At 34.0% G+C, this 23,992-nt stretch overlaps 3 protein-coding genes across 3 annotated transcripts; 2 read left to right on the plus strand and 1 right to left on the minus strand.

Moving 5' to 3' along the window:
* The first annotated feature begins 246 nt into the window (after positions 1 to 246).
* LOC112772842 (MLP-like protein 43) lies at positions 247 to 2,043 on the plus strand. The gene is made up of 2 exons (XM_025817848.3): positions 247 to 526; positions 1,489 to 2,043. Exons 1-2 carry the CDS (start codon positions 337 to 339, stop codon positions 1,758 to 1,760), a joined length of 462 nt encoding a protein of 153 aa, XP_025673633.1. The 5' UTR covers positions 247 to 336; the 3' UTR covers positions 1,761 to 2,043.
* Positions 2,044 to 17,046: 15,003 nt separating this feature from the next.
* LOC112770761 (MLP-like protein 43) lies at positions 17,047 to 18,563 on the minus strand. Its single transcript, XM_025815160.3, has 2 exons — positions 18,259 to 18,563; positions 17,047 to 17,607 (listed from the first exon to the last, which is right to left on the minus strand). The coding sequence occupies exons 1-2, from the start codon at positions 18,446 to 18,448 to the stop codon at positions 17,336 to 17,338; spliced, it is 462 nt and encodes a 153-aa protein (XP_025670945.1). The 5' UTR covers positions 18,449 to 18,563; the 3' UTR covers positions 17,047 to 17,335.
* Positions 18,564 to 22,190: 3,627 nt separating this feature from the next.
* On the plus strand, positions 22,191 to 22,697 carry LOC140181436 (uncharacterized). The gene has a single exon (XM_072225004.1). It carries the CDS (start codon positions 22,191 to 22,193, stop codon positions 22,695 to 22,697), a length of 507 nt encoding a protein of 168 aa, XP_072081105.1.
* The last annotated feature ends 1,295 nt before the right edge of the window (positions 22,698 to 23,992 follow it).

Below are 23,992 nucleotides of genomic sequence, written 5' to 3' on the forward strand. Positions count from 1 at the left end.
AAATACAAATATTGTTACGGATTTATGGACTATGACATATTTGGGTTTTCGTGTGAATGTAATTTTATATTTTAGATATTATTTTATATAATTTAATTATTCATTTATTCTAATTGAATTTCGATTAGACCGTTTGAACCGCAAAAATATTTGAACCAATAATTAAAATGGTTTGGTTAAAAACTCAAAACATGGATATAGGTATTGCTAGGTTTCTATATAAGGCACTATTTGGCATAAGGTTTTTCTCCATCTCTAATTCTCTATCTATCATTCTCTCTCACTCTTTCTATATATAGTTTGCCACCTACTTTAATTGTTTCTTGCTTGGTGATAATGGCACTAACTGGTAAGCTTAGTAGTGAAATTGGAATCCATGCACCTGCTGCAAAGTTCTTCCATCTCATGACAAAGCAACTAGACCATGTTCAAAACGTTTGTGAAAGAGTGCATGAAACCAAGCTGCATGAAGGTGACGATTGGCACTGTGTTGGTGGTTCAGTTAAACACTGGACATATGTTATAGGTAATCAAGCTTAAATTGATTAGGCCCTTATCGTTTTGATGATTGTAGTAACTACACATTTTTTGCTTTCATGTTTATTATTCCCTTCTTTCCTTTCTTTTTCCATAACCCAAAGGTGTGTTTGATATTCTTTTTATTTTTAAAGTTTAAGTTTATAAAAAAAGACAAATAAATCCTTAATCTTTTAGCTAGCAAACATTTAAATCTTTAATGATTTGAAAATACATTTAAGTCATTGACTTTCTCAAAACCTGAACACATTGATTCCTTTGTTCACTTGGATTTGACATACCTAATGAAAAAAATCAAACATGACTTCCGTCGTACTGGCCTATCCGATATACGGATGCACACGTGAGAGAATTTTTAAAATAGAATAAATTAGACTCAGGAATCGATATGTACAGATTTTAAAAAAGTCAAAGAGTTAAATGTATTTTCAAATTCTCAAAGATATAAATATTTGCGAGTCAAAAAATCAAGGACCTATTTGTCTTTCTCTCTAAAGTTTAATATATACTATACTTTTTTTAATTTTGTAAAAAAATAAAAAAATAGTTAAAAACAATAAAGTCGATCCTATTTTTTAATTTCACTTCTAATTTTTACTTTTTTATTTATAAAATCTTGATTAAAACAAAAGAATATCAAAAATAAAAATAAAAATAAAAATAAAAATAAAAGCATGTTACAGTTGAAAACAATTGTTAAAAATTCTTGAACAAAAAGTTATTTTACAAAATTATAATTAAAAACCGTGATTATAAATACCGTAATTAAAAACCGTGGCTTAAAACAAAACATGTTGCAATGAAAGAAATGCCAAGGTCAAAACAAATACGATTAATCGAATGTTTAAGGAATTAAAAATAACATATTCAAACCCAATTTAATTTTTATATTTTTCTTATCTTATTATTTGAATTAATTAATATTTTTTTATTATTATTTTGAAACATCAGACGGTAAGGTTACTACATGTAAGGAGACCGTTGAGTCCATTGATGAGCAGAACCTTTCAGCATCATACAAACTGTTTGACGGAGATGTCAGTCAACATTATAAGGTGTTTAAGCTGAGCTTTCAAGTGAGTGATAAAGAGAATGGAGGTGCCACTGTTAAATGGACTATTGATTATGAGAAGATCAATGATGATGTTGAAGCTCCATATGGCTACATGGAATACTTTGACAAGTGTACTAAAGACATTGGTTCTCATCTTGTTAAGGCATGAGCTACAACCATTCATGCATTAAAATGATAATTAAGGTGTATGTTTAATTTGTGGCTTGAAGTTATAATGCTTATCCTAATTAATAATGAGTGTGAACTATTATAATAAGGGTGTTTATTATGTTACGTTCACCCATCGTTTCAATGGATTGAACTTGGGTAGGTATATATGTCATTGTTGATGATTTCTTGTTGATGGCATTAAGTTATGTATGTGTGTCTTGGAATTTGGAAAGTGCGTGTGTAATGCAAATAATTGAATATTTGAATGTGTATTTATACCATGTATCAGTAGCTTGATTTTTTATTTTGGAACAAAAAAATAAGGATTTTGTTAGATAGCAATGAGAATAATGAATTTTAGAATTGACTCAATAAAATAAAAAAAATATTCTACTTCCAATTTATCTTCTAAATCTTAATATTAGAATAATTATCTGCGTACACTTAGTGAATTGAATATCCAGTCATAATTAACTGTGCATGAATAAATCGAATCAAAAGAAATAACCATCTAATTAAAAATAATGAACATAATCATCTGTATACCTATTGAATTGGACATCCGACATATCCATTATTCACATTATTTAATATTCTCATTGTCTACCTATACTTTCAAAAAAAAAATTAAAAATGTTGGACTTACTGTTTCACCCTTAAAGAAGTTTATATAGCCAACAAAGTAAAATTGGTCACAGTGTTTGACATGAATACCATAATTGTATGTAGAGAAATTAAATAACGGATAGAATATAATTACACATATTTAATTATTTATACATCTGAAGTATACTATATTTAGAATCATGGGTTCCTTTAATTTGGCTGATTTTATATATTGTCTCTAAAAAAAGCTTTCCAATATTAATATCGATCTATTTAAAGTTAGAAACATATTCATTAAAAGAATGAATTAGCATCAATATAGATTATATGTTTCGATCTATTTAAAGTTAGAAACATATTCATTAAAAAGCTTTCCAATATTAATATAAATTAATATTAATATCATTGATTGTATAAATAATTATTCAAAAAAATAAATATAATTAAACAGTTATATAAAATATTTTATATTGTCAATATATCAAAATTAAACTCACAAAATTATAAAAATATAAGGCAAGATAGCTTGAATTGATATCAGATAAGATCATATAATGCTAATAATAAGCATAAGTAATTAGTGAATGGATATTGTTATTTTTATTTTAATAATAATATTTTTTTATAAATGTATACTATATACAATATAAAAAAAGTTATAAAGTGACATTATACCAAAAAAATAAGAATAACAACATCATTACGGAAGTAATTATTATAAATGCATGGATGATTCTTTGGTGGATTAGAGCTCAAGTGGATGAGTGGGAGTGTTACGGCCAATGAATCATTGCCTTATTGTTTAATGGCTCAAGAGGTAATCATGGCCTACTTATTTTATCGGGCCTACAAATATGTCATTTCAAAAGAGTTTACAAGCAAATGAAATAATGTGTTTATATGCAGGAGTACGTACTTATGGTCTAGCGTCTTATGAGTTTATTCACGTTCTGCTAGAATTTTACTGTGCGTTCTTTATAGTTATGTCTTTCTTTATCTTTTCTTTATCAAAATTTTTTTCATCTTCTTCTACTTTCTTCTCTTAATTTCTTTTCCACTTAATTTTCTAATTTTTGTTTTTTCTCCCAATTCATTCCTCTTTTAATTCATTCCATTTTTTAATTCACTCATGCCATATATCTTATTTCTTTCTGGAATCATTAAATACCAATTCTGATTTTTTTTATACCATGAGCAACAAATCAAAGAGTAAAAATCCTCATATAATTGATAGTGATTAGGAAGATGATTTGATCGTTTTAGCTTATGAAAATGTTTTCGAAGGAATTCAAGCCTGTACACGGAGCCTATCCGAAAGGATTTTCTCAGATCGAATCTTTTCCGTATGTACCATGGAAGGAGCTCTCTATGCAATATGGAATAAATCAGAAGGATTCAGAGTAGTCAAAAAAGCTAGGAACCAGTTTCAATTTTTCTTTTAGAATGACTCTGATGTGACTCGAATTGAGAGGGGTTTGCCTTGGTTATTCAAGAGTTTTGTTATTCATGTTCGCAGATGGAAGCAATCAATAAACATGGGGGATAATCACATCTCTTCTTTTCCTTTATGGGCACAATTTTGGGGATTGTCTGAACAATACAAAACGCTTGAGGTTGGCCAAAAACTGGGTGGGAGACTTGATCAAATTGAAGATGTTGCTCTATTTGAAGTTAGAGGCAAAGATACACGCATAATGAAGGCTAAAGTGGAACTGAACGATGATAAAAGAGTGAGGAATACACTGAAATTGCTTGATCCTAATCAGAAAATGCTGAAAATTGGAGTACGCTATGAACGTATAGGTGTGTTCTGTACTTATTGTGCAAAATTGTGACATGAATCTAAGAATTGCCAATTTTTTATTGATGATTCTGTCCAAAATAATATCAAGGAAGATAGAGTTAGTGAATGGCTTAAGGCAGATCAAGTCAGTAGGCGTTTAACTGAAAAGAGAGCTTCCTTCAATCCTAACCAACCTCGAGATGATATTATTCCAGCTCAACCGAAGAAAAAATTTCCACCTGCTTGGCTTTTTTATAGTTTCTCAAAATTAAGTGTGCAAGATGATCAGAAAAAACAGAATAATGAAAAAATTGCTGCCAATTCGGGTTCTAGAGTAGAAAATGAGGGTGAATCAGAAAATACAGGTACGGCTGCTGATACTAATTCTTCTTCTAATGCTTTATTGGAGATATCCTATCCCATGAATAATGTCCAACACAATAACAACGTCATATCCAAGCTTAGAAAGGAGAACAAAAAGCCAAACCTGAAACAACTTACTAGAAAATCTGTGATAGGTTTCAAACGGAGGAGTGGAGGTAATGGTACTAAAGATATTTCAAAAAAAATTTGTCTCAATGATATTGTCTCTGATGCTATGACGGTGGAGGGTGCCAGCCTTCAAGTGGCACCCAAAGAAATATGAAACTGCTCTCGTGGAATTGCCAGGGTTTGGGGAGACCCCTGACAATCCACAATCTTAAAGAGATTTGCAAATCCTACTCTCCCGAGGTTGGTTTTATCTGTGAAACAAAAAATCAATCTCGACAAGTTGAAGGAAAACTAAGATCTTGTGGTTTCAAGGAATGGTTTATTGTGGATCCGAATGGATTATGAAGGGGTTTGGCAATGGCATGGAGGGATGGTTGCACTGTTCAGATTTTACAGCATGGTAGATTCTTCATTGCGGCATCAGTTCTGACAGCTGGTTCTAATGATCCCTATGGTGTTCTAGGTGTTTATTTCAGTTCAAATGATCAACATAGAATGGCTCAGTTTGCTGAATTAACTTCAGTCACCCAACAGTTCGATGGTAAGGTTGTGTTAATGGGTGATTTTAATTCCATTTCTAATTAATTGGAGAAAGCAGGCGGGGGTGCTAAATCTTCTTATTCTATTGAAACCTTTAATATTTTTATTGATGATAATTCCCTGATTGATATTGGTATGGTCAGAAGACCATTCACTTGGTCGAATAGACGGAGTGGTGATGAGTTGATACAGGAAAGACAGGACCGATTCCTGGTAGGAGTTAATTGGTAGCAACTCTATCCCAATGCAATGGTTCTTATACTGTCAGAATCAGGGTCGGATCACTCCCCTCTTCTCTTAGACTCTAATTCGAGAACTGAGAGATCTAAATGGCGATTCAAATTCCAAGAAAAATGGTGTTCCAATGATGAAATAAGGTAGATTGTTAAAGAGGTTTGGCACAAACAGATTGATGGTTCAACCATGTATATCCTAGCTCAAAAAATAAAGCGTTGTCGGCATAAGATTGTCAGATGGCAGCAAGAACACAGATCTAATTCGAAGGTGGAGATTGATTTAATACAGTCTGAATTAGAGGAACTTCATTTAGCAGGAATTCATGGAGGCGACATCATTTCAGAAATATAGGACAAACTTGAAAAAGCATTGCAAAATGAGGAATCTTATTGGAAAGATAAGTCTAGAGTCAAATGGCTCAAATCCGCCGATCAGAATACAGCTTTCTTTCATCAGAAATTTAGAAATCGAACTCGAAGGAATAAAATTTGGCAACTAACTGGTAGTGATGGTGAAGTGGCTACTTCAAATGCTGGGAACATATTTTCCTCCACTTGTCATGAGAATCCTGAACCTCTATTTACTTATTTTGAACCTAAGGTTACAGCTCACATGAACCGTAGACTTTAAAGACCAGTGACTATGGAGGAAGTGAAACGTGCAACATTTAGCATTCATCCTCAAAGTGCTCCAGGAGATGATGGTATGACACCAAAATTTTTTCAAAGCTTTTGGAACATACTCAGTGGTGATGTATTTCGAGCAGTTAAGAGCTTCTTTTCAGGGGACAAAATTTTGAAGGGTTTTAACCACACTCAGATCTGTCTTATTCCTAAGATTTCTGATGCTAAAGATATGACTCAAGTAAGACTAATAAGCCTATTCTCAGTCTTTTACAAGATTATCTCTAAAGTATTTGTACATAGATTTTAGGGTATGATGAATAGACTAATTAGCCCTACGCATAGTGCTTTTATTAAAGGCAGATTAATCTCTGATAATATCCTAATTACTCACGAGTGTATGCATTACTTGAAAAACAAAAAAGGGGACTCAAAAATGAAATGGCGCTAAAATTAGATATGAGTAAGGCATATGACAGGGTGGAATGGCACTTTCTTTGGTTTATATTGAAGATGTTTGGTTTTGACTCCCGGTGGATCATGTGGATTTGAGAATTAGTGACAACTGTTTTTTATTCTGTTATTGTGGAAGGACAACCCTATGGTTTTTTCAAACTAAATAGAGGTATTCGACAAGGAGATCCTCTATCTCCCTATCTTTTTCTTTTCTATGCAGAAGGTCTCTCCTTCTTACTACACAAGGCAGAACAAAATAGACTAATTCAGGGTCTTCAGATACATAGGCGATGTCCCAAGGTCAACCACCTCCTCTTTGCTGATGATTCCATCTTATTCTGTAAGGCTAATCGTGAAACATGTTCAAACATCCTGTATTTATTGAATTCTTATAAAAGCATCAGTGGCCAGAGGGTAAATCTTAATAAATTTGCTATATTCTTTAGCCACAACACTCCCTCCACTACTCGTACACTACTGGCTAACTCTATGAATATTAATCATATTAGAGCTCAGAATAAATACCTTGGTTTGCCTTCTACAGTCTCTAAATTGAAAAAGGCTTCTTTTAGTATGATCAAAGAGAAGGTTCGGAAAAGAATTCAAGGGTGGAAGCGCAATCTTCTATCGTCAGGTAGTAGACACGTATTGCCTAAGGCAGTGGGAGAAGCTATTCCTATTTATACATTGTCTTACTTCAAGTTGCCTGATGGTTTAATTTCGGAAATTCACTCTCTACTTTCTCAGTTCTGGTGGGGACAAAAATGTTCTGAAAGGCGGATGGCTTGAATTAGCTGGGACACTATGACTCGCCCACAAAGAGAAGGAGGCCTTGGATTTAAAGATCTCAGAATCCAAAATCTGGCGCTTTTAGGCAAACAGTTTTGGCGACTCATAACACAGCCTACTTCCCTATTATCCAAAATCCTAAGAGGTAAATACTTTAGCAATAGTAATGCTATAACAGCAGAAATTGGAGTCTTACCTTCTTGGGATGGAGGAGCATACTGGAAGGCCGAAAGATTGTTGAAAAAGGTCTTAATTGGGCTGTGAGTACTGGAGAGAATATCCGAACCTTTGAGGATCTTTGGCTGCCTCCTCCGTATCCTTTAATGATTTCTGACATGCCAAATATATAGGCTATTTCTGAGTTGGTTCCAAGAGTTAAAGATCTATTTACTGAAGAAAGGAATTGGAATCAGAATCTCATTCAAGAATTATTTTCCCAAGACGTTGCAAACAGGATTTTGTCAGTTAAAATTCAGCAGAGTAGGGATAAATTGCAATAGGATTTGAACAAATTCAAGCAATATGATACAGCTTCAGGTTACAGAATTGGCTATTTATTTTACCATTCGCCTCTGGAGCTTTGCCCTAATTATATGCAGCAGAAAAAGCCGTGGATTAATCTATGGAAGTTGAACTTGCCTCACAAAATTAAGCTATTTATCTGGAAAGCTCTCCATGGCCGGCTTTTGGTGCTTGCTCAGATTCATTAGTGCATCCCATCTATATCACCAATATGCCCCTACTGTCATGAAGCAACAGAAACAGTCATTCATTGTTTGATCGATTGCTCTAGAATTAAAGATGTATGGTCTCAGAGTTATCTTCATGACTGTCTTCCCCCTCAAAGTCCTAATAACTTTTGGACATGGTGGACTGCATCAACAGAGATGCTTAACCCGTTGAAGAATGCTGACCGTAATCCTCAATTGCTTGCCATCATTTGCTAGAACTGCTGGAAAGCTCGCAACTAGTTGATTTTTGAAGGTTCTACTTCAATGCTGTCTGCCATTTTAGCAAGCTCTGTCAAGTTGCTCCGTGAAATCCAAATAACTCCCACTTTAGGTCATCTTCTCCATGAGGCAAATTCTTAATTTCATTCAATTTGATTTATCATTCTTTCTTCTTCAAGATTTTTCTTCGTTTTTCGACCACGCACCGATGGATGAATACCTTCAGTGCAGTATTTTTGGGAAATTGCCACCTTTTATTATGCTGTCCTTGTTTTGGACATCTTTGTATTTTATTTTTCAATAATTAATGAAATATAACCTACTATCTTTGGAAAAAAATGAAATAATGTGTTTGAGGTTGAGACATTGTAAGAGTGGCAAACCCTTTTGCCTCATATGTAGCCACATCAAAGTTCGATTTCCAACACAAAGTAACTTTCTCTCTAGAGAAGAGTAGTTCTCTCTCTGCAGGAGAGTACCATTACAGGGTTACTCCAATTGGGAGAAGCTTCAGTAGGGAGCAATCCATACATTTTCAACTTCATAAACACACTTAAATTCAAAATCATATAAACCTTAACCATATTTCATTTCCACCTTTTAACCTAACATCTTTGATCCCATTTTCATTATTTTTCTACAAAATAGTTCACCGCGCTAGCTATAAAACATTACAACCATATATTCACTAGTGCCACTGTACTAAACGAAGTTACACAAAGATGTCATAAAGCATGCCCAACTTTGGAACAAGCCTATTGAAGGAAAAACAATCACTATCAAGCTAAAGAGCCAAAAAAATATATAAAGTACACAACATTAATTTAGTAGAAAAAAATTATATCAAACAAAGAAGTCCTATTTAAAAGCAACAAAAATGTCATTCTGAAAATCTGGGAAAACCAAGAAGGAGTTTTCATCTTTGAAGTGGAGTACAACAAAATTATGATAAGTTTCAAGGACATATGGAGAGGTTTGCAAATTTTGAAAGGGGGGCCATGAAGCATAAAAGGACACCTTCTGAATCTCTAACTATGGTCACATCATGTATTGGAGGTCAATTACGAATACATGGAGTTTTGGATTCAAATACATGGGCTATCCTTGGAGAACATGAACAAGGAAACTGGCAGAATCATTAGAGACATGATGAGATTGTTATAGATGTGGAAAATTCAATGAGAAGCCATGTGCTCATGAGAACATTCCTAAGGGAGAGAATAACTGTGGATATTTCCAAGCCTTTACCCACAAGTTTCTATATGGCAAGGGATAACATTTCAAATACCTGGGTTCATTTTAAATATGAGCGTTTTCAAGATAGTTACTGTATGAATTGTGGGGTTATAGGGCATAGCAAGAAGGAATGCGACGAAGAGATGGCCATGGCTTTGTAGAATCTAGAGGTACCTAGATATACTCCTGGGCTAGGAGTAGACCAAGCTAAATTTCTGAACATAGGAGAGGGATGAAGATGGAAGCAAAACAAATCACAAGAGGTGGATGAAGAGACGGAGGCACGTGACATTTAAAACAATTATGAGAGAGTGGAAGAACTACAGGAATCTGTAGCCAGCGAAGTAGGAAGAGAACTAGAAGAGGAAAGGAAGGAAAAAGGAAAGAAAGTAGCAGCAGAAAATCAGGAGCAGTTAGGGCAAAAGAAACTCAGAGCAACAAAGCACGTAGAGAAAATCCTTCATAATTAACTAGAGATGGCAGAAAATCAAGGAAATTATAATAAGAGGGCTAAGAAGATATAAAAAAAATATGACAGATTTAAATAAGATCAGGGGCAAGAGAGAAAGAAAAAACAGGGCCAATAGAGGGGGAATAGTGGCTGTGAATTGGACAGGAAAACAACAGAAAAAAGAGAAAAGTATTAACCAAAAATTAAAAAATCCAAAAAATCTAAACCATCATGCCTCATGGAAGTGGATCAACAAAATACAAGAAAGGATAAGGAAAAAAAAGAACTGTAGAGGACAATACAACATAACAGAAGCTGCAACGACCCAAAAACAATAGGAAAGATTCTTAAGGTTTGTTTTGGAGCTAAAAATATAACAAATACAGCAGGAAAACTAGAACAACAAGACAAAGGCAAGGCAATAGCATTTAATGAGAAAGATAGTAGAAAAATTTGGGCACATGGGAGAATGGTAAAAGAGATAGACGGTATAGCGAAAGAGAAGAATTTAATCATACAGAATGCAGTAGAGGGAGGTACATACTTTGTGGAGCTAGCTGAAGAGGAGGATGAAGATAAAATTATGATAATGGAAACACAAACAGTGTATGCTGAATGGGAAAAGAGGCTAGCAATGGAAGTCATAAGCAAGTTGAATATCAAAAAAAAAAAAGAACACATGATGTTTTGATGATAAAAGCTAAAGGGGAGGAAGAAGATGAATTGCTTCAAGACAACACAGAGAACAAGAAAGAAGAGGTAACAGGAAAAGACATGGTTGTGGGAGAAATGCAAGTTGTTTTCAGTAGAGCAATGGCTGAGGAGGCGGGTCCATACAAGCCCCAATCCTAACCATGAGTATCGTAAGTTGGAATTGTCGTGGTGTGGCAGCAACTATGACAAGTTCTAAATTAAAATATCTTTACAAAAAAATCAAGCCAGCCATAGTTTTCCTCATGGAAATAAGAGCTAAAGAGCGTAAAATCAATAAACTAAAATGACAACTCTGTTTTGATAAATCCTTTTGCGTAGAACTCCGGGACTTGTCCGGAGGTCTAAGTCTTTTATGGAATAAAAATATGAATTTTAAAATTTACTCTTGGTGTGATAAATTTATTAAGACTTATATTATATAAATAAGTGGGATTGATGTTTTGTGTATGGAGATCCTAAGTTTAGGCAAAGAAAGAAGCAATGGAGGGATTTAGCAGCTTAGAATCTAAATCAAAATGAACCACAACTGTTTATTGGAGATTTTAATGATATTTTAAATCAAGAAAAAAAAGTGGGCCTACATTTGAAGCCAAGAGAACATGTGGAAGAATTAAGGAACTTCGTGAATGGTAATAGATTGATGGACATTGATCTTAAAGGAGGAAAATTCATGTCGTTTAGTAATCCTAGGAATGGCTTCGTAACAAGAGAAAAGCTTGATAGGGCTCTTGTCAACTGGGATTAGAGGAGACTATATCAAAATGCGACCCTTACAGCCCTCTCAGTGAAAGGATCTGATTACTGCCCTTTGGTAAACTCTCTTAAAAGTACTAGTTACAAATTTAAAATAAATGGTAAACTCTCTAAAAGAATAAAGCCTCAAAAGAGGTCTGAGACAAGGTGATCTGCTATCACCATACCTTTTCATAATGGCAGCAGAGATTTTCACAATACTTATGGAGGAACCACAAAGGGAAGGACAAATTTTAGGCATCAAACTTGCACCAACTGTACCAACAATCACTCATCTACTGTTTGTAGATAATTGCCTATTCTTTTTGCGGAAGCTAAAGAAGAGGAATTATATCAAAGCATCTTTTTCTAAATAGATACACGGATGCCTCGGGACAAAAGATAAATTTAGAAAAATCAAGCATAGTGTTTGGATAACAGGTATCTATTTAGACGAGAATTAATATAGAAGAGATAATGGGCATGCAAGCTTGGAAAAATCCAGAGAAATACCTCGAATTATCGGCGCATTGGGAAAGATAAAAAAACAAAGCGTTAGCATGGCAAGAAAAAAAGATAGACAACAAAATTGAAGGGTGGAGAGAACAACTGCTTAATCAGGTAGGAAAAGAGATCTTGATTAAAGTAGTAATTCATGTCATACCCAGTTATGCTATGAGTATAAAGTATTGTCTTACTGTCCAAATACTTTTGTCAAAGAATAGGATAAAAAATTGTAAAATTTTGGTAGACAAACTCTGAGAGATAGAATGAAATACATTGGAAGAGCTAGAGCAAAGTTTGCAAAAGCAAAATGGATGACAGATTAGGTTTTATGGAGTTATAGTGTCAGAATTTAGTCTATCTAGCCATGCAAAAATGGAGAGTGATTGAAAATCCAAACATAATATGGGTAAAATTCTAAAAGCTATATATTTTGAGGACAATAGCTTTTGGAAAGCAAATATCGGGAGTGGGACATTATGAACATGGAGGAGTCTTATTCAGGGCATGAATTTCTTGAGAAGAAGTGGGAGATGGAGTATTAGAAAGGGCTCAGAAGTAAATATATGGAAGGAAAATTGGGTTATAAGAATGGGTAAAATCCTTACGAGCAGAGAAGTGAACAGAGTTAAAAGAGATGATCATCGAAGGAGAAGGGTAGAAACAAGAGAAAATAAGAGCCTTATTTCCAAGGAACATAAGTGACAAAACTCTGCAAATGTCCATCAATTTACTGAGGAGTGAAGACAGATTAATATGACCATTCAGATAGGATGGGGGCCTATTAAGATGGGATATTATGTGGTAAAGAAGGAAAAATATGGCAGAGAAGAATAGGGACCTTCGACAAGCACATATATAGCTAATCTTTGGAAGGAGATTTGGAAAATGCACGTTTCATCGAAGATACGAATATTTTTGTCGAAAGCCGCACAAGATATAATACCAGTCTATAATAACTTATTCAAAACGAAAATAATAGTGAATTTGTAAGGAAGAGATAGAGACCATGGAACATGCTATTCTTTTATGCCCGTGGACCAGAACAATGTGGTTTGGTGTACAGAGTCAGTACTTATCAACACCAGAGATAGTCAAGTCATTTGCAAAATGATTGCTTAAAATGTGCAGAAAAATCAGAAGAGAAGGGAGGGAAGAGGCAGATGATCTAATTGGAAGAATTGGAGTACTAAGTTGAAAAATTTGGAAAATGAGAAATAAGACCATATTTCAAAACACCAAGCCAATCCTAGTGCTACCATCAACAGAGCTAAAATTCTAGAATCAGAAAATCAAGGAAGTAATGCAAAAAAAGGGGAACAATTCAGATAAGACCAGAATAAGAGTAGAAGTAGGAGGAGTATTACCTAAAGACCTCCATCGGAGAACTGGCTGAAGGCCAACGTAAATGCTGTATACAGAATATCTAAGGCAGAGGGAGCAACTGCAATAGTGATTCGGGATAACTCAGGTCGACTGCTAACAGGAGAATCAATGAGAATTAGAGCTTATTCTGTTGTAGAAGCAGAAGCAATGAGAAGCGTGCTAATTTTAGCTACAAATCTTAAATTGTAGCAAATAAAGTCGGATAATCTACCTCTCGTGCAAGCAGTGAAATCAATGACTTATGTAGTAGAGGTGAAACCGATTCTTCGAGATATTCTTATCTGGCAAAGGGTGTTCCTACTTGTGGCTTCACATAGGTTCTTCCTAGAGAGGGAAATAAGCTTGCAGATGGAGTGACGAAGTTTTTCCTAATAGGCCAATTGGAGAAAAACCATAAATCCACTAAAATCATAAAATTGAATGTAACTAAATTAAATTAACTAACTAAAATGGAAATTTAAGATTAGCAACCACATATGTTGAATAAAAATATCAAATTAGTTTTCATATAAAAGAATTAAAATAGTACTCACGCCGTTAAATCATTAGACAAAATGGTCATCCGTATGGAGATGATAGAGAGGCATCTGGATGGGATCCGTGAGAGAATTATGGCACCACGGTGTCTATCGCTTGAGGAGGTGTAGTCATCAAAATAGTGGGATGTTAAGTGGATGGAGGTGGTGGAGGAGTCCACTCTAGTGAAGCAATCGGACGACTTCCTAGTGGCGGAGGTGGCGCAGCAGAATGAGCCACGTAGTTGGGGTTAGGGATTATGATGAATGGCTGATCCTGCGCATCCATTGCCTGTGATGTCCCAGGGGTAGTTGGAGTAAAGGGCGATGGCTAAGAAGTCCTAGGGGTACTAGTAGACACCCTCCCTCAACCACGACTACCAGGTCGATTCGTAACACCTTTGTCGATCGTCATATCTACAAAGAGCAAACTGGCAAACACATATGTCACAAAAATAATTAATAGCAAAAATATGTCACAACCTGCAACTTAGAAAAACACATAGGTGCTATGTAACTTAGTAAGAGAAACACATTAATTGAAATTAAGTACATATAGCAAGCATGGTTCAATATAACTTGAAAATTTTCTAAAAATATGGTAACAGGCCAAATAATCAGTCCAACTTAACAATTTCAATGCATGCCAAATCAATTACCTAAAATATGCGAAGTATCAACATTTAAACAATTTAGGTTCTATTCCACAATAATTAAGTGCCCAAATCCAAGCAATAATCACTATGAACAAGCATCACGAAGTAACAAGCGATAATCAATATGAACATTCAACACAATCAAGCATTTAACCAAATAGTTCTAGCAGCATATTCATTAGAACTTAAGAAGTTCCAAACACTTCCGGCAGTCTCAGAACCTAGTAACTTATTCTAATCTTATCTTAACTACCTAAATCCACTAAAACAAAAAATAACTCTAACTAAGCTAACTAACTAAAAATCAAATTAATGAAACTAAAGCTAACCAAAACAAAATTGATAACGAGATTTGGTTAAGAACCTAAATTGCAAAAACATAATAGAAACGAAACTCGGGGAAGGAGTTGCAACGGCAGTCGGAGGGGAAGGAGTTACAGTGGCTGCTGGAGTTGCGTCGAAGCTCACCTGAAGGAGAGACGGACGTCGAGAGGGGGCTGCCGGGGTAAAAGGCAGCCAGAGACATTGCTAAGGGAGAGACGAGATGGTTAGAGAGAGAGTGAGAGAAGAGAGGGCGAATTTGCGTCACAAAGCTCACCTGAAGGAGAGATAGCCGACGATAGGCCGCTGCAGAGGGAGCTGCCTGAGACGTCCTTAACGAAGAAGAGGAAGATGAGTTTGATGATCAGGAATTACCTCGAAAGAAGAGGATGGTGAACCAGAGGAAGAAGATGAAGAATCTGAATAGGGTTAATGTAAATGTTTATTCTATGATATGTATTTCTTTACTAAACTTTGAGAATAATATAATATAATTACCATTGTTTTAGATATTTCAATTACCATCATTCTGTGTTTTAATTTATATGTTTTATATTTCACATCAAATTTAAAGCACAATTTCAATTATTAATTATCAGAATACATTATTATAGATGGACAGAAAAAGATTATTAATAAAATGAAAAAGCCTACTATTGTAATTACCGTCGGTGTCGGAATATACTAATAGTAACAATTTAAAAAAATTAAAAAAAATTCTGTTGGCATATCCGTTGGATTAATCCGTCGGTAAGATAGCGCGGAGACGTATGATATGGCGCTAACATTACTGTCAGTAATGTTCAACAGATTCCGTTTTCTTACTGCCAATATTCCATCGCTACTTCCGTTGGACGCAAAAATTTTCCGGTAACATGTTACCGGCGAGGTTTATTTCGTCGGATAAATTCCGACGAAAAAGTCGACGTTAACCATTGTACCGTTAGATTTTATTCGTTTTTTCGACGGTACTCATCATTTTTCTTGTAGTCGAGAGTGAGAGATGAGAGGGTTAGGAGAAAGAGGCTGTAATTCGAAATCAGGGGAGAGAGGATTCTTAGTTCAAATTTAGGGTAAGATTAATGTCAGATTTATCGGCGGATAAATTCGCCAATAATAAATCAACGAGTGAATAAAACGCAGTGTTGCACTAATTAAATTTGCTGTCCGAAAAATCTAACTCTAAATTCAACGGTAATTAACGTGTCAATTTTTCTTTTTTCCTTCAATTATTACGGGCAAATTTACTGTCGAAAAGCCTAATTTACTAGTAAACCTACTGCTAACTTGCAATGTTAAATCCGTTGTAAATTCAACAATACTCAACATTTTTTTTTAATAATTTTTAATTTTTTATCTTTTTCTCTTAATTTTTTAACAATAAACTTGTAGTCAACCTTTTTTCTTTTTTTCCCAAATTTATCCCTTTTATCTAACCCATCATCATCATCCCAATCATCTTCTGCTGCTTCATCATTCTCCTCTCTCCGCTTTTCTCCCCTAACATGCACCCACCACACCACCCTTACTATTGCCACCCACCCGTCAACTCCCCACAACACACTTACCACACTATTCCAACTACCAAATCTCACCACTCCCACAGTCCTACCTGGTTAAAGGAACAAATGTATGGCAAATTGCGTGAAAGAAAAGGAATTTGGTGAGTGATCCCAAATAATATTAACTAATTAGTTAAAGAGGCAGAAAAATAAGGCATAGTAGTACTTTATTCATTCATGCATCATCATCATCCCACATTGTGAGGAAGTGGAGAAGTACAAGCTTCTTAGTGTATCAAATATGATCCGAAGCTTCTTCCGGTGGTGCATTAGGGGTGGAGAGTTGTGGCCCATGTTAATGTTGTTGATTGATGATGAGGCATGAGAAGAAGAAGATGGGGATGAGAATAAATTTGAAAAAAAAATATTGATCACAAATTGATCATAAAAAAATGACAAAAAAAATAAAATTTATAAAAATATTAAAGATAAAATTAATATAAATTAAATGTTCAACTTCAAATGCATTTTTAAAACTTTTTGAGAATATTAAAAATAAAAAGTAAATTTTATTTTTTTCTAAAATAAAAACAAATTATTGATATTTGATTACAGTCAAAATTTTATATGTAATTATATTTTTGTGAAGTTAATAATCAAAATTATTAGATAATTTAATAAATTTAACTAAATTATCATCTAATATTTATTAATTATTAATTTTATATAAAGATAAATATATATAAATTTTGACTTTCAAGAGAATATACCGTTTTCCTTGACCATTGATATAAGTCGGAAAATTCATGTGATATATATAAATACACATTCAATTATTTGCATTACACATACACTTTCCAAGACATACAGAAGACATACATAATTAATGCCATCAACAGGAAATCATTAATGATGACATACCTACACATGTTCAATCCCTTGAAACAACGGGTGAACGTAGCATATGACGCAAACACACCCTTATTATATTAATTAGGTCACACTCATTATTAATTTAGATAAGCATTTTAACTTCAAGCCACAAACATACACCTTAATTATCATTTTAATGGTTCTGGCTCATGCCTTAACAAGATGAGAATCCATTTCTACGGTGCACTTGTCAAGGTATTCTATGTAGCCATATGGAGCTTCAACATCATTATTGATCTTCTCATATTCAGTAGTCCATTTAACAGTGGCACCTCCATTCTCTTTATCACTCACTTGAAAGCTCAGCTTCAACACCTTATAATGTTGACCGACATCTCCGTCAAACAGTTTGTATGTTGCTGAAAGGTTCTGCTCATCAATCGACTCAACGGTCTCCTTACATGTAGTAACCTTACCGTCTGATGTAAAGGGAAACAAAAGAAAAGAAAAAAAGCATATTAATTATAGTGGTTTTATTATTTTAGAAAATGTTGCTAAAATTAAAGTAATCTTTTTTATTATTTAATTTTTTTAAAAAATATTACTAAAAAATATTATTAAAATATAAAAAAATATAATTTTAATTTTAATAATACTTGCATATAATCACTGTAATCACCATAAACGCATGCATATTATAATTTACAATGAAAAAATGGGTTTAAATATGTTATTTTTGGTTCTTTAAAGTACATTATGTTTTGATTTCGGCTAATCTTAGTTGTTTTGATCTTGGCCTTTCTTCTAGAGATGCTTTATTTGTATTTTCATTTCATTTTATTTATTTTTTTAATCATATTTGATGAATAAAAAGGTAAAAATTAGAAGTGAAAAATAAAATAGAATTGATTTTATTGTTTTAACTATTTTTTATTTTGTCACAAAATTTTAAAAGTAGTAGATATTAAAATTTAAAATAAAAAAAATAACGTTTCAACCAAACCTTTAGATTGAGAAAGGGGGGAGGGGGAAGGAATAAACATCAAATAAAAATTTTTGAGGGTATAGTACTACAATAATTGAAACGATAAGAGACTAATAATCAATTTATTTACAAGCTTAATTATTACCTATGACATAAGTCCAGTGTTTAACAGAACCACCAACGCTGTGCCATTCATCACCTTCATGAAGCTTGGCACCATGCACCCTTTCACAAACGTTTTGAACATGGTGTAGTTGCTTTGTCATGAGATGGAAGAACTTTGCAGCAGGTGCATGAATTCCAATTTCAATACTAAGCTTACCAGTTAGTGCCATGTCACCAAGCAAGCTAAGAAATAATTAAAGCAGGTGGCAAGCTAAGCTATATATAGAAAGAGCAAGAGAGATAGATAGGTATTGATGGAGGAAAACCTTATGCCTAGTAGTGTCTTATATAGAAATTTAGAAACCTAGTTATACCTATATGGAAGTAAGGTTTTGAAATTCGGTTCGATTTTGTCGGTCGAACCAGTCAAATTGTAAACCAATAGAAATTACAGATTGATTTATTAAAAATTAAAAAAATCGATCTTTAAAAACCGGACAAGAACAGGAAAATCGACCGGAAATTAGTAGGTTGGATTAGGGGTATTTGCGTTGCAGTTTAAATAGATTTTGAGTAAAAATTCATCCGTTTATTTGTAGTGCAGTTTGGATTGAATGATTTAAAAAAAAATTGGTCCGATCCGATATAATTTCAAGATGTTTGGATTAGATTGGATTTGTGATTTTGTAAATTAACAAAAATTAATACATATAAGTTTTAATATCAAATTTTAAATAATCAACAATGACATAACAAGTTTCAACAATATTTTAAAAAGCCAACAATAACATAACAATAGAAATAAATTATAGATTAGTTAAAATAAATAAATAAAAACATTTTAAAAATAAAATATTTATTAAATAATAATAATATATAAATAATATAAAAATGTATAATAAATTAAACATATTATAAATATAATTATAAATATAATAATAAAATAATAATATTATAACATATTATACTGTTTAAATTATATTAAATAGGTTATAAAAAAATATATTTAAAATGCGATCCAATTTAGCAATTTGTAAAAAATAAAATCCAATAAACAAATTCGAATTAGTGCGATTAAATTTTTTATTTAAATTTAATTTAAATCGATTTAAATTTTACCATCTCTAAATCGGACCAAATAAAAAACTGAACTATTTTTAAAATATAAAAAGTTGCTTTTGGGTTTCCTAAGCAAAAAAAAATTAATAACAATAAAACTCAGATATGAGAGTGAACACGGTGTCAAGAGGAGAAAAATCAGAAAACTGAAACAAGAAGAGAGGTGAAGCGGTGCTGCTATGAGAGAGAGAGAGAAAAAAGCTGCCGCCGATGAAAATATCTTATTTACTGCCAAATACAAATTCCCATAAATCCCATAGATGATAATGTACCCTAAGATTAAGGCTAATTTAAATAAATAGTTTAATTAAATTTTTTTAAAAAAATAATTTAAATAATAAATATTTATATTAAAAATCATTTATAAATAAATTATTTAATATTTAATTTTTTAATTTTAAAAATACTTATTTTAAAAATAATAATAATAAAAATTTTTTATTATGAAAAGAATTATTTTTTAATTTTTCATAAACACAAAAATAATTTTTTTTAAAATTATAATTTAATTTTAAAAATTATACCAAATATTAATATTATATTTTTTTATAAATTAAAAATAAAAAAATAATTTATAAACCTATTCAAAAAACTTTTAGACATTTAGTGTTATATTTGAACACTTGGACTAAATTTAAAGCCCAAGCCCAACAAATTAAGCTCATTTTTTTTAATCCTAATTTATAAGACTTTTTGTCTCCTGACAAAATATAAAAAATTAAAAAATTAAAAATATTATTATTAAAATTAGTCACTAAAATCAATCATTAATATATTTATATATAAATACATGTGTGATTTAATTTATTTTCAATGTGTATTTATATTCTAGCATGTATTTTATACTAGTGACTGACTTTGATGATTAATTTCAATGTACACGTAGCATAACTAAAAAAAAAAAATAATCTTTTTGTTTTCTTTGAGGGTGAAACACGGTGGGGCAGCCGATAATGTCGGCAGAAGAGATAAGGGGGAGAGCGGGGGAGGGATTGCATCAGGGGAAAAGGAGGATCATATTTCGGGAGGGGTTTCTAAGCCTTTGAAGGTTTCTTTTAGGGATAAAGTTGTGGGTTCCAAGATTGCTAAAGCTTTTTCACTTGTTGAAACTTTATCGGGAGATAACATTGCGGTAATTTTCTGGGAAGCAAGGAGATCTCTTGCCATCGAGTGTCACGTTTACCCAAGAAGCTAAGAATTGCTTGGCAGAACCTTATAAGGATGCTATAGTGATTAAGGTGCTAGGTAAACATTATAGCTACACTGCATTGTCTCATAAACTCCGAACGGTATGGAGGATTAAGGGAGGTTTTGATTTATTGGATGTGGGATTTGACTACTTTCTCGTGAAGTTTGATGTAGCTGAGGAGCGAGAAAAGGTTATCTTAGGAGGTCCGTGGATGATCGAGGGAAATTATGTGGCTGTGAAGCCTTGGGATCAAGAGTTTAGATCAAGTGAAAACTGTTTTGGAGCAACTTTAGTGTGGATTAGAATTTCCGGATTACCAATTTGGTGCTACCAAGAAGATGCAATGCTCCGTGTTGCGGCTGCAGTTGGCATTCCCGTTAAGGTTGATTTGGCAATAAAATTAGCTGAAAGAGGACGATATGCTCGAGCCTGTGTTCAGATAGATTTAGGATTGCCAGTGACTAAGAAGATTCTTGTTGAAGGCGTTGAATATGAGGTTGAATATGAAAGTCTTCACCTTATTTGTGGCTCCTGTCTCAAGTTTGGTCATGATATGAAGGTGTGCAAGACTGACAGCAATGCAGGAGGAGGAACTAATGCCAAGGTGATCAGCGATGTAGCAAAGCAGCCAGAAAGCTCAAATTCAAAAAATCCAGTACATGTTGAAAAGGCAAGTTTTCATTTTGGCAAGAATCTTGGAGATGAGACTGTAAATGTTACTGTCCCGGATTTGGTGGAGAGTGATTTGCATGCTGTTCATGTAGACCATGCACAACATGAGGATTTGGAAGGTTGGACTCAAGTGATTAGGAAAGAAAAGTATAAAATGGGTCAGAAGCCTTCTCTTAGCATCCATCAGGTCCAACCAAAAGTAAAGAAGACTCCTAACAAGGCTACCAATACTTGGACAAGGCCTAATCACCAACGTATAACACATGCTACTGGATCCAAAGTAAAATTAAGCATGGGCATCAATATTGGAAAACCTGTTAGTGTGGCTTCTTCGGGGACCTGGCACAATGTTCATCATCAGCAGCAAGGTGAGACAACAAATGGCACTGTGCGAAAGCGTCCTCGCCCAAACTCTTTACAGAATTCACCAGTAGATAAGGATGGAGCATCAACGGCGGGTATGGTGCAAGTTTCGACGGAGAAAATTGGGCTGCAACTTGAGAGTCCATTAAAGGCAGGATCGTCGAAGACAGGGACATCATGTTGAGTCTCGGGTTTGTTATTGGAGCTCCCTTTTTGCTGTTTTTATGGATAGTTTCAATATCATAGCCTGGAATGTGAGGGGTGCGTCTAACAAGATGGCCCGTGTGCATTGCAAAAATTTGGTGAGAATATATAAACCATCTTTCTTCTTTCTCTTTGAGACTCATACCATGTTTAATAATTTGAAGAATTTTTGGGATAAGTTGGGTTTTCATTGTGTTGGTATTGAGGAAGCAGTAGGACACAGGGGTGGCATTTGGTTTCTATCTTCTATTGCTAATGCTTCTTGTGTGGTTATTAATCAAATTGACCAATGTATCACAGTGAAAGTGAGTGTGGATAACTTAGTTTGGCTTTGTAGTGCAGTATATGGGAGTCTTCAATTCGAAAAAAGATGTATGCTTTGGGATCATTTGCGTTCTATTAATTCAGGCCATAATAGACCATGGATGGCCGTTGGTGATTTTAATGAGATTGTGGCACCAGATGAGAGTACAGGTGCTTATTTTTCTTCTCACAGAGCTAGTCTATTAGCTACTACTCTAGATGACTGTGAGCTCTTTAATCTTAAAGTGACTGGTAGGAGATATACTTGGTATAGAGCAGTTCAGGCTGGCAGGGACTTGGCTAAAAGGTTGGATAGAGCTATAGTTAATGAGGTGTGGATGACAATGTTTCCTGAGGGTTATTCTGAAATTCTTAGCAGGCTTCATTCTGATCATTGTCCTATTTTAGTTCGTTGTCATGGTAGCCCCAGAGTGAAAGGTTCACGTCCTTTTAGGTTCCAAGCTGTGTGGGCAACACATCCTTCTTATAAACATGTTATTAGTAAGGCTTGGAATCAAGAGTTTGGAGGCGTTACCGAAAGGCTTAAGATAGTTCAACAGGCTTCTTTGGACTTCAACTCAAAGATTTTTGGAAATATTTTTGTGCGAAAAAATAAGCTGGAATATTAGATTGATCAGATTCAACGACGTTTGGAGGTTACCGATGTGTTATCTCTGAGAATTAAAGAAGCTGAACTGAGGGAAGATTACAATAGGCTTTTGTTGCAAGAGTAACTTTTTTGGTACCAGAAATCTAGAGAGCAGTAGGTCAAGTATAGGGATAGAAACACTAAATTCTTTCATCTTCAGACTTTGGTGCGTAGAAACCATAATAGAGTACATGGATTATATGTTAGCGATGGGTCTTGGTCTACTGATCCAGATATTCTCCAGGAAGAAGCCCTCTCTTTTTACAAGAATCTCTTTGGTACAACGGAAGAGGTTGAGGTTGATTGTTTAGGGGATGTTCCGATGCCCACTCTAAGCACTGAGGCTTGTGCTAGGTTAATTGACCTTGTCTTTTTTGCAGAAGTCAAGTCAGCAGTATTCAGTATGAGCCCTTTTAAGGCTCCTGGTCCAGATGGCTTTCAAGCTTATTTTTTAAAAGAATATTGGGAGATAGTAGGCACTGAGATTTGGAATATTGTCCGGAGCACTTTTTTGGGAGAGTTCTTAAATCCTAGCATCATGGAAACTCTGATTGTGCTTATTCCTAAAATTGATAACCCTACCTTTATGAAGGATTTCAGGCCTATTAGCTTGTGTAATGTTGTTTATAAAATTATCACCAAAGTATTGACTAACCGAATTTGGCCTTTTCTTCCAGATATTGTTAGTCCTTTACAAGGAGGTTTTATTCCGGGTCGTGGTGCTCCTGATAATATTATTGTGGCCCAAGAAATTCTGAATTTCATGAAGCACACAAAATCCAAGAAAGGTACTCTTGCTTTTAAAATTGATCTTGAAAAAGCTTATGATAGGGTGGATTGGAGGTTTTTGGAGAGTACTCTCATTGCTTTTGGTTTTTCTATCATCACTGTTAATTTGATTATGACTTGTGTCCGTGCATCATCTCTTTCTATTATGTGAAATGGGAATAGATTGGATAGTTTTGCTCCTAGAAGAGGGCTTAGACAGGGCGATCCAATGTCTCTTTACTTATTTGTGCTTTGTATGGAAAGACTTGCTTGCTATATATCTCATAAGGTGGTCGAGGGTGTGTGGAAACCAGTTTCTGTCACTAGGGGTGGCCCAAAATTTTCTCATTTGATGTTTGCAGATGATCTCTTACTCTTCTGTCAGGCTACAAAGAGTCAGGTCCAAATGGTCATGCATTCTCTTAACATTTTTTGCAAGGCATCTGGCATGAAAGTGAATCTTGAAAAGTCTAAAGCTTTTTGTTCTAAAAATGTGACTGCTCGTAG

Source organism: Arachis hypogaea, chromosome 18 (assembly GCF_003086295.3).
Source record: "Arachis hypogaea cultivar Tifrunner chromosome 18, arahy.Tifrunner.gnm2.J5K5, whole genome shotgun sequence".
NCBI lineage: Eukaryota > Viridiplantae > Streptophyta > Magnoliopsida > Fabales > Fabaceae > Arachis > Arachis hypogaea.

Excerpts from the sequence above, each read along its gene's own strand:
- LOC112770761 (XM_025815160.3), bottom strand. The coding sequence starts at position 18,448 with ATGGCACTAACTGGTAAGCTTAGTATTGAAATTGGAATTCATGCACCT. Across the intron at positions 17,608-18,258 it reads ACACTGGACTTATGTCATAG|ACGGTAAGGTTACTACATGT; the intron begins GTAATAATTAAG and ends CCTTTACATCAG.
- LOC112772842 (XM_025817848.3), top strand. The coding sequence starts at position 337 with ATGGCACTAACTGGTAAGCTTAGTAGTGAAATTGGAATCCATGCACCT. Across the intron at positions 527-1,488 it reads ACACTGGACATATGTTATAG|ACGGTAAGGTTACTACATGT; the intron begins GTAATCAAGCTT and ends TTGAAACATCAG.
- LOC140181436 (XM_072225004.1), top strand. The coding sequence starts at position 22,191 with ATGGCCGTTGGTGATTTTAATGAGATTGTGGCACCAGATGAGAGTACA.